This window comes from Bos taurus, unplaced genomic scaffold (genome assembly GCF_002263795.3).
Source record: "Bos taurus isolate L1 Dominette 01449 registration number 42190680 breed Hereford unplaced genomic scaffold, ARS-UCD2.0 Leftover_ScbfJmS_1554, whole genome shotgun sequence".
Classification (NCBI taxonomy): Eukaryota; Metazoa; Chordata; class Mammalia; order Artiodactyla; family Bovidae; genus Bos; species Bos taurus.
Genome location: NW_020190651.1, coordinates 21,017 through 39,526, shown reverse-complemented (window position 1 = coordinate 39,526; position 18,510 = coordinate 21,017). Strand labels below are relative to the sequence as shown.

The following is an 18,510-nucleotide window of genomic DNA, read 5'->3' as shown; positions in this document are numbered from 1 at the left end:
CCCTTTCTGCCAGAGCATCTGGGCATCTCTGTGACCTCGGGGTGCAAATTCTCTGTGGTGACAAGTGGCCGCCTGAACCTCAGCTCAGAGTCACCAGTTTGGTTGGTCTGCCTTCCTGGCCCCTGGGGGCCTCAGGGCCCTCATTCAGGCATCGCGCTCCCCCTCACCCTTTGTCCCTTTCCCTCATCTATTATCTCTCCACTTCTCCTCTCTCTGTCTTATCCTTCTGAGAGAGTGGACCTCGGCAAGGACAGCATCACCCCTCCCAGCTTAGGAGACAAAGCTCCCTCTGGCTGTCAATGGCTCACTTTGATGGGTGACAAGGTAGTGGGAGAGACTCACCTCATACCCTGCAGGTCTTGGTCCAGCAGGTTCTGCCTCATAGGAGATTTGTGAGAACGATAGAGGTTCAAACCACTTATTAGGTAGTGGCTAGACGTCTGATCATACCAATATTCTCACTTCTATTTTCCTGCGGCCAAGAGAAGTCCCGTTGCGAACTCAGTAAAGTGGCAGATATCTATATGCTGGTTTATGCGTAGGTGAGAATCCCACCTCTGGGCTGCAGGCCCACAGCCGATGTACAAGGGGCTGGTTTCTGGGCTTGATCACCCCAGTGGGCAGTGGACAGGGTGCTCCCTCCCTCACTGGCCCTTTCTGGAAGCCTGCAGGTTGGTGCCTGAATAAATAGACACCCGCAGAGTGCAAGGGTTGAAAAGGCAATGACTCGCTTTCTGTTTTTTCAGTCTTTTCTGTCCCTCCTCCCTTTTGCTCTCCCTTGGTCCTCATATCTACACTCCTGACCTTTTACATCCAAGAGACTCCCTGTTGGGTCACCTTTTTCACCATGACTTGTTTGTTTTGTGTCCCCACTTCAGGCTTGAGGTTCCCACTGGCCCCCTTGAGAGAAGAGCTGGGCTGGGCTGGACAAAATGCCCCAGAGGCCACTTCCCAGTAAGACCCTCTCTTTGTTTCTTGTTTGTTAATTTTCTGTCATTGGTAGGTTCTCTCAGTCAGTGAATTTAAAAGCATCTTTGTTTTATGTACTTTTCTCTGTCCAATTGCTCCTGCAAAGCTCTGCTACAGTTGTGGGCATGGGTTACTTGTTGCTCTTTCACTCAGTCATGTCTGACTCTTTGTGACCCCATGGACTGCAAGAACCAGGCTTCCATGTCCTTCACCATCTCCTGGAGCTTGCTCACACTCATGTCGATTGAGTCAGTGATGCCATCCAACCATCCCATCCCCTGCCATCCCCTTCTCCTCCTGCCTTCAATCTTTCCCAGCATCTTTCCCAGGTCTTTTCCAATGAGTCATCTCTTCACATCAGGTGGCCAATGTATTGGAGCTTCAACTTCAGCATCAGTCCTTCCAATGAATATGCAGGACTGATTTCCTTTAGGATTGACTGGTTTGATTTCCTTGCTGTCCAAGGGACTCTCAAGAGTCTTCCACAACACCACAGCTCAAAAGCATCAATTCTTCAGTGCTCAGTCTTCTTATGGCCCAACTGTCACGTCCATACATGACTACTGAAAAAACCATAGCTTTGACTATAGGGACCTTTGTTGGGAAAGTGATGTCTCCGGTTTTTAATATGCTATCTAGGTTTATCATAGCTTTTCTTCCAAGGAGCAAGCATCTTTTAATTTCATGGCTGCAATCACTGTTCACAATCATTTTGGAAGACTTTAAAAACAAAACAAACAAAAAAGGGAGCTTCCATTTCTCCCTTCCAAAATGTAAGTCTTTCGCCTGGGTTCTCAGGAACCATCTGATCTATCTGTGGTACCCCAGAGTCAGGGGGAAAAAATAGCATTTTTAAAACAGAAGCAATAAAACAAGGAGATCTCTGGTTCTGTCTTTACATGAAAATGAATTGGTAACTGAGCGTGATTTAATTGGGTTAAAGGAAAGTAAGTACTATATAAATAAACTCTCAGAAGTATCAATAAAGCTCGTCAGAACACATTTCTGACACCAGGGACGACCCTGAGTCAGAATGATTGGCCAGAGATGACCCAGAAACTAACTCCATCACCAAAGAACCTGAGACCACAAGCCATGTGGCAAAGCAGTTCTGCTGGGTTCCCTTACCCTGCTGCTCTCCGCCCTGTAGCCCCTTCCCAAAAAAGCCTCTTCCCTTGTCAGCATATGTGTCTCCTGGAACAATTCATTTCCCAGTGTTAGACAAAAGCCCACTCTCAGACCCTGCAAGGAGTCCCCCTTTCTGTAACAGATGGCGACTCTGGTGGGATTTCCTCACTGCGACTGATGCCCTGACCATTCAGGTACTTAGGGACAAGCTTGTCCGCTGACTGACCTGACCCAGTGGCCGGAACAAGAATTTTCTTTTGTTCCTTGTCTCCTCCCAACTCAAATGACTGGCCTGAGTGCCCCCAATCTGATAAGGGACAAGAGACTTAAGACTGATAAGGAACAAGGTGAGGAACAAGAGCCTTAAGTTCAGTGGCTCAGTCGTCTCCGACTCTTTGCGACCCCGTGGACTGCAAACCCATCACCAACTCCCGGATTTTACTCAAACTCACGTCCATCGAGTCGGTGATGCCTTCCAACTATCTCATCCTCTCTAGTCCCCTGCCCCTACCGTCTTTAATCCTTCCCAGCATCAGGGTCTTTTCCAGTGAGTCAGTTCTTCGCATCAGGTGGCCAAAGTATTGGCGTTTCAGCCTCAGCTACAAGAACTAGGCGGTCTCCTATCACTTGCAAGTTGGCGCACTACGTAAGCAAGTGGGCGCACTACGTAAGCAGGTGAGCAGGCGAGCACACGGGGAGGCCGGGCTAGAGAGCAAGTGAGCTGTTAATAGAGCCCCGCCCAGCCCCCGGCGCGGGGTTCCTAGTGGTTACTGCTAGGAAATCTGGGGCGGAGCCTGTCAGCGGAGGGGCGGGCCAGGCAGTCCTGGGAGGAGTGGAGGTCCACACCTCAGCTGTGGGCTAGCGGGAGAGGATCGCGGGTTCTGGCTTGGCAGCCTCGCACTCCTGCAAAGGGATCCAGGTGGCAAAGGGAGAGATGGGTGGCTTCAAGACCAGTCTTGGTTTCCTCGTTTTGCTTCCAATTGTTTTGTTCAGCGGAACGTCCAGCGGTGAGTTCGGGGATGACCCTACGCGGAGCGTGGCGGGGGAACGCGAGGAGGTTTAATGGGTTATGAGCGGTAAAGGGGATGGGGGTGGTGTCCCCGGGGTTTCGCGAAACTTTTTACAGGGTGGCGCTGCCGCCCCCACCTCTTTCCCTTCCCTGGCCCATTTAGTCCTCGGAGGCTCCTCCCGGCTTCTTGCTGATACTCCGGGCCAGAACAGGGTTGACTTGGGTGAAGTAGTAATGTCGGGAATTTGGGAAGTGACGCTGGGAAAAGAGGGGTCCGCAACGCGGCAGGAAATAGGGTTTAAACCTCCCAAGTGTCCAGACCGCCCCTGGAAGTGGGAGCCCTGGAGCCGGGCGATTTGGGGCCAGTCGGGCATCCGGCGAATAGACCCAGACCCGCCCCGAAAAGCACGCCTTTCCGCCCCGACCTGTGCAACAGAGACCCTTCTGGTCCCTACATCTCCCGGCCCTTGAAGGACCAGCGCTCTTTCCCGGCTGTAAGTTATAAACGCAGAGCGGACCCTGGTGCCCAGGAAGCGGCGGCGGCGGCGCAATCCCTGCTGAAACGTTCTTGAGTGCTCCTGTCCGAGCCCTGGCTGCTGGCTCCAGCCCGGGCCCCGGCCCCAGGGCTCTGCGTCATGGCTCCACCCCCGGCCCCGGGCTCCACCCCCGGCCCCCGGGCTCCACCCTCGGTCACCGGGCTCCGCGACACGGCTCCACCCTCGGCCCCAGGGCTCCACCCCCGGCCTCCGGGCTCCACCCTCGCACCGGCTCCGCGGCACGGCTCCACCCCCGGTCCCCGGGCTCCACCCTCGGCCTCCAGGCTCCGCGGCACGGCTCCACCCCCGGTCCCCGGGCTCCACCCTCGGCCACCAGGCTCCGCGGCACGGCTCCACCCCCGGTCCCCGGGCTCCACTCTCGGCCTCCAGGCTCCGCGGCACGGCTCCACCCCCGGTCCCCGGGCTCCACTCTCGGCCTCCAGGCTCCGCGGCACGGCTCCACCCCCGGTCCCCGGGCTCCACCCTCGGCCACCAGGCTCCGCGGCACGGCTCCACCCCCGGCCCCAGGGCTCCACCCCCGGCCCCCGGGCCTCACCCAGGACCCCGGGGGCCGGTGGGAGCCTCTTCCTGAGCAGGGACCAGGTGCCTCGGCTCATTGGTCTAGATGCAGAACTTTATATATTAGAGAAGTGGCCTTGTTGGGCACTACGTCTATCCTTTAACCCAGCGAAACAGATGTCCTGCCTTTCACTTGGCCTGCAGAGTCCAAGTTGAATATAAGCAGGTTTCCAAGTAGACAATTTCGTGGACCTGCCCCAGGTCGGCATTTCTGCTTGATGGGGGTGGGGCGTTCGAGGGGCACGGGGTGGGGGGGTTTCCATGGACTATATCGGCTCTAGCTTTCCTTTTCTGCAAAGTAGATGATGAGGTTGTGATACTAAATGCAGCTCAACTTGATAGTAAATTCTTCAAAAACTTCCCTTCTTCAAAAATTTGAAAGGAAGGAAAATGTGCTACAAAAAACTTCGGTCTTAGACAAAGCCACTAGCAGAACTATTTATGATCCTGTTCATGCAGCTCCAGCTACTTCTACCCGTGGGTTTTATATCAGCGCAGGGGTTTGCCGTGCAGTTATATTTCTTGTAGTAATAATATTAGCTGTTTTGCACCTTCATAGTATGACAAGAATTGAACTGGAAGACAGCATCAGTGTCCAGTAGTTCCCAAGGGTTGTCTCAGCCATGTCCCAGATGACTCAGTATCTGTGAGGAGACACACCCAACAATAGTACTTCCATCCCGTTATCCTACCTTGTGGGTGGGTAGAGGAGTGTCTTGAGAAGTGCCCCTCTTTTGGAGGCCAGAGCTAAGGTGAAGGATATCGAAATATCCAAGGAGAGGATAACTCTATCCTTGGAGAGGATGTACTCCAAGAAGGTAGTTTAGGGTGTATTTTCCATGGGATTTATGTAGATGGAAAATATCCAAATAAAAAACAGCAATCATTTGTAAAAACAGAGATTAAGCTTCTGAAATTCAGGTGACAATGATATTCACTGAACATTGCAAGCTATGAGATCTTCATCACAGAAATCTTCTCCTATTTCCCTTATGTGTATAGAAAAAAGAGAAAAGCCCTCATGATATTGCCTTACACGAATTGGGAGAATCATAAATAGTTTTCACAGCACTGCAAATTGTGTGTCTCTGTGTGTATTAGTCAGTCCTGTCCGGCTCTTGCCACCTCATCTACTGTAGCCCGCCAAGCTCTTCTGTCTGAGGAATTCTTCAGGCAAGAATAATGGAGTGGGTGGCCATTCCCTTCTCCAGGTGATCTTTCTGACCCAGGGGTCAAACTCGGGTCTTCTGAATTGCAGGCAGATTCTTCACTGTCTGAGCCACCAGGGAAGCCTGCAGCACAAATTAGTAGAGGCCAGTAATCCTCAGGCAATTTCTCAACAGGACCTGGTCCACAAGGTCAGATTGCCTGTGGAATGGATTACCTGGTCAGAAGAGAAGTCCTCCACAAAGACCTGGCTGCTAGGAGCTCTGCCATTGATGACAACCTCAAGTTAAGAGTACAGATAGCCCCTCTCCAGAATCTTGTTCCCCATGGACTCTCACTGTGTGGGGGACAATGAAAAAGTGGGATCGATGGATGGCTCATGAACGTCTGGTTAAGAATGAGGTCTCCGGACTTCCCTGGTGATCCAGTCGCTAAGAATCCACACTCCCAATGAAAGGGCCTGGTTCGATCCTTGGTCAGGGAACTGGATCCCGCATGCTACAACTAAGAAGTCAGCATGTTGCAACTAAGAGTCTTCATGCTGCAAAAAGGTCCCAAGTGCCACAACTAAGACCCAATACAGCCAAAAAAAGATAGATATGAAAAAAATAATTTTTTTTAGTTCTCCAGTGCTAGTGATGTGTGGGCCTTCAGAGTGATAGTGTAGGAGCTCATGGCTCTGGGTCAAATACCCTACACGGATGTCGACTCTTTAGAGATATGAAAGAAGGTCATCAAATAGCCCAGCCTATCAACTGTCCTGATGAACCATTTGCTGTGATGGCTTGTGCTGGGCCTTAGATTCGGAGGAGAAGCCCAGTTCCAGCAGCTGGCCCAGTGTCTCACAGGGTTCCATGCAGCCCTGGGGGTCTGTGTCTGACTGTCCTCTCACAGTCCCCCAGCATCAGGGGGACGGTGCCTGCTGAGGCCCACGTGGAGCCGGCCAGTCACATACATCACCCAGCACCGCAGAAGCACATTGTCTTCCAGAACACTGTGCCTTAGGAATGCCATAGCATCTGAACTTTCTAAGACAGACTTAATGATGTGGAATATTTTCTAGATATCACTTTCATTAGGTTGAACTGAAAATGTTTGTATAAATTTTTTGACCAAGAAAGTTTTAAACAGTGTTATAAAATAAATAGTTTTTAAAATTGTTTCAACACAAATACTTGGACTAGCTTAGTGCCAAGTGCTTTTTAGTTTTTACTTCATCAAAGTAATGTAGTTGATTCACTCTTGAATGTGCTGGGCTTAGTTGCTCAGTCGTGTCTGACTCTTTTCGGCCCCATGGACTATACAGTCCATGGAATTCTCCAGGGTTGAATACTAGAATGGGTAGCCTTTCCCTTCTCTACGGGATCTTCCCAACCCAGGGATCGAACCCAGGTCTTCCACATTGCAGGTGGATTCTTTATCATCTAAGGCACCAGGGAAGCTCAAGAATACTGGAGTGGGTAGCCTCTCCCTTTTCCAGGAGATCTTTCCGACTCAGGAATTGAACTGGGGTCTCCTGCATTGCAGGTGGATTCATTACCTCCTGAGCCACCAGGGAAACTCTTAAGTTTCTTTCTTCTTCTTCTTTTTTTAAATATTTATCACTAGTCTTGGGAATTATTTGTCTATAAGATAGAATACTTTGTCTTAGAAAAAGAAAAATGAAAAAATGCTGTTGCCTTGTACAGGAAAAGGTAGTGTTGGAGGAAGAAAACTTAAAAGCTAGAAGGAAAAAAAAAAGAGAAAAATGCAATAGAAATAGAAACTACTCTTTCATGAAAAATTGCCTTTTAAATTTTTTTTTAAATAAAGAGGAGTTCTGCCTTCTTACTTTGGGGAAAGTAGGAGTGGAATTCACTGAAACATCTTAAATTTGGCAGATCCTAGCATATGGCACCCCACTCCAGTACTCTTGCCTGGAAAATCCCATGGATGGAGGAGCCTGGTAGGCTGCAGTCCATGGGGTCGCTAAGAGTTGGACACAACTGGGAGACTTCACTTTCACTTTTCACTTTCATGCATTGGAGAAGGACATGGCAACCCACTCCAGTGTTCTTGTCTGGAGAATCCCAGGGACGGGGGAGCCTGGTGGGCTGTCGTCTATGGGGTTGCACAGAGTCAGACACGACTGAAGCGACTTAGCAGCAGCAGCAGTTCTCAGAGCCAGAAGTGGATTTGGGGCAGGTCAATAGTAAACAATGGTGATTTTATTTATTTTTACTTTCTGGAAAAGGAGGATAACACAGTTCCAGAAGGTACACTCATGGTTTAAGGTTAAGAATCCCTTTTACTGCACCTAGAACAGTGCTATGCACAGAATGGGTGCCTGAGTTTTGTTGGGTAAAAAAAAAAAAGTAAACAGATTATGTGCTTATCTTCAAGGCTGGCTTAAGTATAAAATGGATTTTTAAACACACTTGAAAAAATTAAAGAATTCAGTTTATTAAAAAAAAAATTACATATGCATCGTGAGGAAGGCTCTCAATGCCTAGCCATTGATCAGCGCCTCCCTGGAGTCAAAGCTCCTCCCAGACAGTTCAGGCCGTTACTAATTGAAGCTGGTTATGACCCAGATCCTACCACTGGTGAAGTTAATAAGTGATGGAAAAGGAGAAGCTGGTTTGTTCAGGAGCCCTGGGAAATAGTGACCTAATGTTCTCAGACCACCTCTAAGTTTCCAGGTTAGAAAGGGAGCAGAGGTGGCTGCTGTGGGGCACATCAGCGTCTTGAGCACAGTCAGGGTGGTTGGCACAAGGCGAATGTTTGAGCACCACCAAGCTTATGGTTTCGACAAGTCTGGGGGTCTACGTGCTTGCCACCAGCAGTTTTTCTGTGCTGGGGGTCTGCTTCCTGTGGAAACAACTTGAGGCTTGTGTCAGCTCTTTGTTATCTTTCAGGGAACTGGTAATTTCATGACACTGCTATGTGGCTGGTCACAGTCTAAATTGTTACCAGTTTCCCAGCCTAAGGAGTATTCCTTTCTCCATCTTCACATGTTCTAATCCTTAACTCGTAAACCACTGTTTTGAGACTCACAGGAGGCCTGGCTGACTGAAACTTTTCTACAAACAAGAGGCAGACAGAGACCATGGGGGGAGGGGGGGGCAGGTCTTTCCCATTAAGGCGCCCTTGAGCCGTTTTGGTTACGAGACCATTTATTTCCCATTTGTCCATGGTCCCAAGAAGCCCAGGGCCTCCAACAGCTTCCTATCTCTTGAAGAGAATCTAAACATGCCCTCTCTCAACTGGCATCTTATCCCTCTGTCTGATAACTCACCCAACAAACTCCCCCACACCTGGCCCCAAGGACCTAACTTAGGAGGGACGGGAACAGGGTTTCCCAGAGTGTGACACAGGGCTCGAGGGTGAGGCTGGGCATCCCCACTTCTACCCTTTGGTCCCACATTCATAGTGTCTAGGAATTGGGACAGCAGCAGCCTATAATGGTTATTGATTAAGGTAGGAGTTGACAGATTTTTTTCTACAGAAGATAGTAAATCTCAAGGTCTCTTTAGGCAATTTGGTATCTGTCTCTGGGTGCAAAAGGAGCTTCCATGTTTGTGGAGCAGCAGGAGCCAAATATAATGTGTAAATCAACTGAGAACCAGACTTGTCCACTGTCCTGGTTTCTGACCCCAGGAATGAGTGACCCATCCCGTAGAGAAGCATCCAAGAGCTGCCTCAGTTGTCTGTTTATGAACCAGAAACTTACCGTGTCCTGCCTTGTAGCTTCTGGTGGTGGGACTGTGATAGGAGTGTGGATCTGGCTGTTATGGGCTAATGCACCCCCTCTGCTATAGTCTGGCTTCCTTGGTTCAAGGAGCCATAGGGGATACTGCATGAAGCCACAGGTGTGAGCAGGGGATAGTGGCCCTGTATCAACTCTGGTGTCAGGCCTAGGTCACCTGCTGGCACATCTTTATTGTTCTCCCTGTAGCCCTGGTTATGCCAAGCCACATAATCACTTCTATCCTATGATGGCTGGCCTATCTGAACTAATGGTTGGGGTTGGTGAACAAAGATCATAATGGGCAACTCTGACATTCCATGACCAGAGGCCTCATCTCTGCCAGGCCCCAGGACCATACCAGGAGCCGCACTGAATGGTATGGGCTTTCTCACTGCAAGTGGTATGTCCTTTCTTCAGGACACCAGGAGTCTGTGTTGTGAGCCTCCAAGTAAAATGCCACCTACAGCATGTAGCACCTTTCTGAACACAGGAAGCTATGATGTCACCGGTTCTGTTGGGTCATCTGCCCAAGAAGCAGGTCCAGCCACACTCATCATTCATCAATTGTGACTGCCTTTGTGCCAGGACAGGAGTTGCAGCAGAGACCTAGGGTCTTGAAGCCCGGAATGTGTCATATGTGCCATTAGAGGGAACCTAGGACCTCAGTGGTAATTCAGTGGAGATAAGATAGGGACCAGAGCTCTGCAGGCCTAGGGAGATTGTAGGTTGGTACTCGTTTTCATTATTTCCTCCAGGAGTGATACTGTTTCCATGTACTATTGGGGGATGGGGAGTCAGGGTGAGAAGAATGAATGTGGAATTCACGACTATGGTACCTCACCCATGGCAGTTTACTAACAACACAGACTGTGCATTCATGTCAGAAGTCCAGGACGTGTGCAATGGACACTGAGTGGATCTGTGGACCCAGAGATAACCACTGTCAGCAGGACCTGGCACAGGTGTCTATTAATTGCCTGGTCCTTGGAGCATCGCTTCACAGCATGGGGGCCATGATCATGCTACTGTTCCTGTGCGTGGTGTTAGTAACACACTGGGTCTAATGAATGTGGGAGTAGTTTCTCCTTCTGCACTTCCAGTTCAGTTCAGTCACTCAGTCGTGTCCGACTCTTTGCGACCCCATGGACTGCAGCCTGCCAGGCTTCCCTGTCCATCACCAACTCCCAGAGTCATGTCCATCGCATCGGTGATGCCATCCAACCATCTCATCCTCTGTCGTCCCCTTCTCCTCTATCCTTCAATCTTTCCCAGCATCAGGGTCTTTTCCAATGAGTCAGTTCTTCGCATCAGGTGGCCAAAGTATTGGACTTACTTACCCCAGTAAATAACCATGTGGCTCATCCGGAGAGTATGGAAGGACTTCTGTACTTGCTGTGGTGATGAAAGGGCCCTCCTCACTGGGACGTGGCTTCTTTCTCTGGTGATGCCTTCTGAGAAGTAGCTCAGTTCTGGAGATTTTGGTAGGGATGTTTGGTAGGGATGGCTGCTTTCAGCCTACTGATCATCCAGTCTTGTGTTTGTCTCTCCTTGTTTTCTGTCTCTCAGTCAAGCAGTTTGCATCCAGGTTCACTGACCATCTCTCTGCCTCTAGGATCACCCTGTGCTATGAGCCAGCATTGTACTCTCTGCAGTCAGGCCCTGGCTGGCATTGGGACTCTCTAATCACTTTCAGCTTCCCTGATAGCTCAGTTGGTAAAGAATCCACCTGCAACACAGGAAACCCCAGTTTGATTCCTGGGTCTGGAAGATCCGCTGGAGAAGGGATAGGCTACCCACTCCAGTATTCTTGGGCTTCCCTTGTGGCTCAGCTGGTAAAGAATCCGCCTGCAACGTGGGAGACCTGGGTTCGATCCCTGGATTGGGAAGATCCTCTGGAGAAGGGAAAGGCTACCCACTGCAGTATTCTGGCCTGGAGAATTCCATGGACTCTATAGTCCATGGGGGGTCACAAGAGTGAGACACGACTGAGTGACTTTCACTAATGACTTTGACCATTGTACCAACTTTGCTCCTGACATACAATACTCCACCTGGAATCTGATCTTTCCCCATTTTCCATCCCTGTTCCTGCCGGAAGCCCACAGGAACACGGTGTCCTACCACTATCCCTGATTTCCACAAAAGTCAACCTTCAGCTGTTGGAGATGCTTCTCATCCACGCTTTCCTCCCAGGCTCCATAGAATCCATCAGGCTTTCCCATGGCGCCTGGTGGCCTGCACACTTTCCTGCCCTTTCATACCGTGTCTGCCCTGGCAGATTCACTTCTCTGAGCCTTTGATCCCCTCCTCTACCACCTGCCTCGGAAGTTCTGGATTTTCTCTTTCATGCCATGTGGGCTAGGCCTTTCTCCAGGCTTCCAAGACCCATCCTAGTGGTAGATCAGGAGCATCTCCCCGGCCTTGCTAAGTCCTGTGATCCGTAATTATAAACTCTTCCTTCTCCAACTTGGGGTTCTGTGCTCACCCGTCACCTCTTTGCCCCTCTCCCTGTGATCCTGCTTCCTCAGGAGCATCCCCTCAGGCTCCCCATCTCTCACAGGACACGGGGTTAGATTCTGACAGTCCTCTGTCATCTAGGCTTTTCCTGCATAGCAGCCTGGCACGTCTCTGCAAAGGTTATTATGCTGAGAACTGACCTGGTGGACAAGGGGACGCACCCAGGATGTGTGAAATTTGCCAGGCAGGGGACTCCTCCTTCTCCACAAGGAGAGGAGGGGCACTGGCTGTGTGGTGTGTGTTGTGGGGTGTCATGGCTCTGTCAGCCCAGCCCTGCACTTTACTTTGCTCTCACATAACTGGGGGAAGGGGCCTCAGGGTCTTTTTCCCCAACCTCACCCTCACTGTGTTTTGCCTTCACAGACGCTCATTCTCTTTCCTATAATGTCACCATTGATCCTCGGCCCAGAGATGGTCAGCCATGGTGTGAGGTTCAAGGAGAAGTTGATCAAAAGGTCTTTCTCTCCTATGACTGTGGTAGAGCTAAGATCAAGTCCATCAGTCCACTGGGAGAGGAAGTGAAAAGTATGAATGCGTGGGAAACACAGATTAACACACTCAAAGACACTGGAGACTTGCTCAAGGAGCAGATGCCTGACGTTACACCAGAGAAACACATAGACAAGGGTGAGTTAAAAAGTTCAAATGCAGGAGGAGTAGACTGGGGGCTTAGCTGCATCCACTGTTTTCGGGTAAAAAAAAAAAATTGGATATTGTCCTTCCCTAGTAGTCCAATGGAAAGAGCAGCTGTTGCAGGAGAGACTAGGACCAGATTAGCTGGGCCCAGGGGATGTGGACCCAGGTTGGGCAAAGAATCTCTCAAGCTCAGAGGCTGAGTTCTTTCTTTTCCTCGATGGGGTCAGGCCCTCTGACCCTGCAGGCCAGGATGACATGCTGGCGTGAAGACAATGGACACACCAGTGCATCCTGGGAGTTTGGCTTCAATGGACAACTGTGCCTCCTCTTTGATTCGGAGAATGGATACTGGACAATGGTTCACTCTAAAGGGAGACGGATGAAAGAGAAATGGGAAAATGACAGAGCTGTGATGGACTTCTTCAAGAAGGTCTCCATGGGAGACTGTCAGCGCTGGTATCACACTTTCTTGGTGCGCTGGGAGAAAATGTTGAAGACAGCGGGTAAGTGAGAAGAGTAGGAGAAAGTGGTAATTCTCTCACGGTGACATGGACCCCCCGCTCTGTGTGTGTGAAAATGATCTGTCAGAGGTGAGCTGTCCTGGAAGAACAATGCCCCCGGGGATGCTCTGTAATCCTCCTTCCTCTTCCAGCTCCTGATGTCTCTCCTCACAGCACAGGCCTTTGTACAATTGAACATGGATTCTCACTGATCCTAAACATGAGAGCATCTCTGTGATTCCAATCTCCTTCTTAGTATTCCCTCTTTCCAGAACCTTCTTTTAAATGTCACCAATCCTACTTCTGGAAATCTGTCAGTAGCACCTCTGCTGTCAGCTCCTGAGGACTCCATCCTGATGTCACCATCTCTGATGTCACATTAGTACTGAGTGGCTCTGTTGGAAATCTTGCTTACTCATTAGCTGTCAGAGTCCCATGGGGACCGGGTTCCTCCCTCCCTCCCGTCTCGCCTGAGGACCTGTCACAAGGGCCTCCATGTGTGGGTGCAAACAGGCTGCATAGTAGGGGTACCTGGGTCAGGGGGGCTGAGAAGGCATCTGCTTAGTTTAGGGGTAGGAACAAGGGCTTCACTCTCACTTTCCTTACAGCATCACCAACTGAAGCTCCCCTCAGAGTCAACTCCACGGCCACAGCCACCAAGCACGTCACCTGTATCCTCCCCGTGCTTCTCAGCAGTTTCATCATAACTGTCTTCCTGGGCTGAGTCCTTTCCAGGAGCAGGTACTGAGGGCAGAATTCAGAGGGAAGGCAGGGGCAGAGGGCCTGGAGTGAGGACGGGGAAGGTGAATCCCAGCCAACCTCTGCCCCTCACTGAACCTCCTCACCCTGGAAATGACCAGGGGGATAAGACCACCTATCACCCGAGAGCAAGAACTGCAGACCCAACTCCAAAGGCCCGTTCTCACAGGAAGTGGCCTGGGTCAAGCAAGCAAGGCAGGAGCCCCACAGCAAAGACTGTGGGAAGGCCTGAGGCCAGGCCTGTGCTCCAGGAGCAGCAACAGTTCGGACTCAGCCTGTGGCCTGCACGTCAGCAGCCTCCTGGGGACCCAGAGCCTCCATCACTGAGAGGCCCTGCCTTGAGCAGAAGTGCCTGGGGATGGTGGGCCTGAGCTGGGGTGGAGGCGCCCAGCTCGGGGGACCAGGAAGAGATGGGGGGCAGGGACCCTGGTCCTGAGAGCTGTGTGTGCTGCTGGCTCAGAGGCTAGAGGGGAGTGAAGGAAGGAGGTTTGCCTGCAGCCCCCAAGGCTGTCAGGAAGCAAGGCCCCTCCTCCCCGGACCTGTTCCCTGGTTAGGCCCCCCTGAGGGAGGATCCGGACCTGAGTAAAGGGAGCAGATTGATTCCTCACTGGCTCCAGTCCTGAGCCTGAGCAGCGGGTGTCAGGGCCTGGGTGACTCTGTGATGCAGGAAGGAAGGAGGAGGTGACAAGAAGCTGCTGGGCCTGGGGTGGGGGTGGGGGTGGAGGACATAGGAGCCCCTCAGTGAGGGCGGGGCTGGAGAGGTGCAGCCCCAGGAAAGTGACAAGAGTTCCTCAGCCTCTTGGGCCAACATGTCTTTCTTTTCTGCAGGAGACGGTTCTCCCAGGAAGCGTGACAGGTGCTCTGTCTGCCTCTCTCCTGCTCTTCACTTTAGATCCAGGAGATCAGACCCCATGAATCCTGGGTCTGTTTTCTGGTTACGGTGACACAGTAGATGCATCACCTCATGGGCTTTATTACATTTGGGGAAATCCCACTCAGTGTCTCTAAAAAAAAACAAAAAACAGAAACACGTTTCACCATTTCCTCCTGGTGCTAAGTGATGGAATTTCTACACGGAAATGCTCAAGTCCTTGAAGAAGGCTCCACAAACAGGACATTTTTCATCGTATTCTAGTTTGTGGATAATAGACTCTGCCTCGTGACCTCGTTCTTGCAAATGATATTGCAAGAAAAATACCATCTGCTATTACAGGACTCAGGGATTCTTTCTGCGTCTGGAGAAATCACCTCAGCGTATTTTCAACAGAACAAAGTTTTATTTATGACTGTTTCCCTTAATAATTTATCATGCTTAGTCGCTGTGTTAGTCACTCAGTCGTGTCCAACTCTTTGTGACCCCGTGATCTGTAGCCCGCCAGGCTCCTCTGTCCATGGGATTCTCCAGGCAAGAACACTGAAGTGGGTTGCTGTTTCCTTCTCAGGGGACGTCTCCAACTCAGGGATTGAACCCACGTCTTCTGTGTCTCCTACCTTGACAGTGGATTCTTTACCGTCTGAGCCACTGGGGAAGCCTATTTGTTATGCTAGTGCTATTTAAATAAAAATCTCAGTACTCCAGGAAACTTGAAGTGTTTAAGATTTTTGTTTTCTAACCCCCAAGAGAGGTCATGACGTGTCACCCTTTGTCCATCTTGTGGGATTCGATGTCCCTGGCGATTCTGAGGACACATGGTCTGAGAGGACACGTGCAGCCTGTGTTCACGGCAGCGCTGCTCACAGTAGCCGGGACCTGGAAGCCACCTACACGTCACCCACAGATGAATGGGCAAAGAAGATGTGGGACATATACACAGGGCAGTATTACTCAGCCTCAGAAAGAATGAAATAATGCCCTATGCAGCAACATGGATGGATCTGGAGAGTGTCATATTGAACGACATACGTCAGATGGAGGAGCAGAAACACCTTCTGAGGTCCTTCACACTCAGAATCAAAAAAGTCGTGATACAAGTGCTCTTACTTACAAACCAGAAGGAGACTCACAGACTTAGAGAATGAATTTATGGTTGCAGGGGGAAAGGATGAGGGGAAGGGATAGTTAGGGCATCTGGGATCAACATGCACACACTGATTTATTTAAAATGGATAACCAGCAAGGACCTACTGTATAACACATAGAACTCTGCTCAATGTTATGTGGCAGCCTGGGTGGGGATGGGAGGGGAGTTGGGGAAGAAAAGATGCATGTATGGAAGTGAAAGTGAAAGAAGGTTAGTTACACAGTCATGTCGGACTCTTTGGGATCCCATGGACTGTAAGCTGCCAGCTCGTCTATTCATGGAAATCTTCAGGCAAGGGAGTATGGAATGGGTTGCCATTTTCTTCTCCAGGGGATCTTCACGACCCGGGGATGGAACCCGGGTCTCTTGCATTGCAGGCAAATTCTTTACCAACTGAACCACCAGGGAAGATAGAGACATGTAAGTAAGTGTTAGTCGCTCAGTTGTGCCCGACTCTTTGCAACCCCATGGACTGCATTCTACCAGACTCCTCTGTCCATGAGATTTTCCAGGCAAGGATACTGGAGTGGGTTGCCATTTCCTTTTCCAGGGGATCTTCCCAACCCAGGGATCGAACCCAGGTCTCCTGCACTGCAGGCAGATTCTTTACTGACGGAGCTACAAGGGAAGCCCTGTATGTGTATGTTAAATCCCTAGCCTAGCTTCTTTGTGCTGCTCATTCAGGACTCCTGCACTCCTCTCTGGGTGTATATTTCCACCTTGCTTCCGTCTTAAATAAACGAACTATTTCTGTATGTCTCCAGTAATAACTTTGGTACCTGTTTTTACAGTTTTTGCCTCCTTGAAACATTCTTGCTTTCAAAGATGGTAAGAGCCAAGGGAGGTTTGCATCTTGCCCCTGGTGTTCAGTGTCTAGAATTCCTCATTTTACACCAAGCTATCCAGGTTGAATTCCTGGGCAGGAAACTAAGATCCCTCCTTACCACTGCTCACTGCTGTCTCTCTGAGATCAATATTAAGGAAATATACACCTTATATTACTACACCTTATATTAAGGTGTAAATATGCACCTTAAATATACAAGTAGAGGGGCTTCACAATTTTCTCATGGGAGATTTCACCTCTGCCAAGAGTTTAAAAAAAAGAGAAAGTCCTTCCAAAGTTAACCCGGTTCATTCCCTTTCTAGGCCCTTTAATGGCTATTGTTGTTCTTTCCTTTCTAGTCCTTGTTTATTTAACCTTTTGATTGACTTTGTGCCTGTAGGATCTACCAGTTTGAAATAACACTCATGGTGGCTCAAGGAATATAGCCCGTTTCAGTGGAGGGTGGCCCAGATCCATGTAGGTCCTTGTGAGGGACTTCTGCACCTTGAGGGGAGGCTCAGTTCAGTGGTCCCTGTCCAGCAGGAGAAGTTTTGATAGAAGAAAGCTTCAGCGCCTTAACTCTTAAGAATAAGGGTGTAGAACCCCTCAGTGGGGAATGAGACAGGCTGGGACAGTTTGCTGCAGTGAGTGTACTTGGACAAAAGTCACATCAAGCATCAAAATACAAAGAAATTGCAAGGGGTTAAAAATAATTGCATGCATGTGCAGTTGGGGCAAATAATCAACAACAAGATACAAAAAGACCAAAAACCCAAGTCGATTTCAGAGCAGCCAGGCGCAAAAGCAGGGTACTGGTCATGATCCCTGCACACGGCACCACCAAGGGGGAACAAACCCCCAGGTCACCCCCTGGCCTGAACCCAGGATCCACCCCCACCCTCATCTCATATGTGGGACCGGCTCCCCCACCCTCTGGAGCCAGCAAGGGAACATGTTTTTGCTCCCTCATGAGTCCCGATAAAGCTTCTTTCCCCCTGAATTTGTGTCTGGCCTTTTACCAACTTCTATTGATCGAGTCCAGGAGCACTGGTCAGTAACACAGAAGGGCTTTTGCTGAAGGTCAGGATGCTGCTCCGAGATGGTGTCTCCAGTGGGCTTCCAGCAGAAACAGGGGTTGAACATATGCAGATCCCAGGTGGGGATGCACCGTGTCAGGAACAAAGCAGGCACAATGGTTGATATGAGTAGAGAGATGAGATGGCTGCCAGGTCCTGACTGCAGAGTATGACACTGGTTCCCAGCACAGGGCAATCCTAGAGGCAAACACCCTGGATGGGCGGCCAACCTAGATACAAACTGCACGACTGAAAGGAATGAGACAAGGGAAGGCCCTGGGGCTCCACTGGTTAGGACTCTGCGCTTTCGCTGCCAGGTGCCCGATTTGATCACTGGTCAGGGAACTAAGATCCCCAAAGCCAGGCAGCCGACCAAAAAACAAAAAACCCCAGAAGCGAAAGAAAATAGAACACAAGGTGGATGATCAGGACACTGAAAACAGCCATCCCAACAGCTTGTCTGGATACTTTGCTCAGTTTCTAGAACTGAGCCAGTTGTCAGAACAGAGAATCCATTACTAGAGAGAGATGCCAGTTTCCAGTAGGAGGGCCTTCATCACCATGGCAAGCAGAGTGCAGCCATCCTCTGGCCTTCCCCATCCTTGGAGGCCACACGGCCATGGACTCAGGTAAGTGCACACTGGGAAGCAGAAGCCACCCCACATTCCTATGGACCCAGTGTGTGACTCACATCATGTCCAGGGATCTGAAGCATCATCGCGGCCCTGCTGTTATCAATGTGATGCATGAGATGCAGGGTACTGAATATATAACCGTCCTGTATCCTGCTTACAGGGGTATCACGGTGTGTGAAGACCCACACAGTGGTTATTTCACATTCTCCAGATTCGAACCAGTGATGGAAAAGTCTTTGTAGTTAGGAATGGGGTGAAGGCTGCCATAGTTGAGAAGTATGAGTACATTCTCGTATTGTCTTTTCATTGCTACAAACAGAATGTTGCAAGACCACACTTTTCTGGGTAAAATGACAGAGATTAGTAACAATCATAGCCTGAAAGCATGCAGGGCTGTGATCCCTTCACATCTCCTTTTTATA

General features: G+C 50.1%; 1 protein-coding gene across 1 annotated transcript; it reads left to right on the top strand.

The window, feature by feature from the left end:
* The first annotated feature begins 2,943 nt into the window (after nucleotides 1–2,943).
* On the top strand, nucleotides 2,944–14,898 carry LOC783508 (UL16-binding protein 27-like). Its single transcript, NM_001206746.1, has 5 exons — nucleotides 2,944–3,104; nucleotides 11,999–12,262; nucleotides 12,499–12,774; nucleotides 13,380–13,512; nucleotides 14,359–14,898. Exons 1-4 carry the CDS (start codon nucleotides 3,032–3,034, stop codon nucleotides 13,493–13,495), a joined length of 729 nt encoding a protein of 242 aa, NP_001193675.1. The 5' UTR covers nucleotides 2,944–3,031; the 3' UTR covers nucleotides 13,496–13,512; nucleotides 14,359–14,898.
* The last annotated feature ends 3,612 nt before the right edge of the window (nucleotides 14,899–18,510 follow it).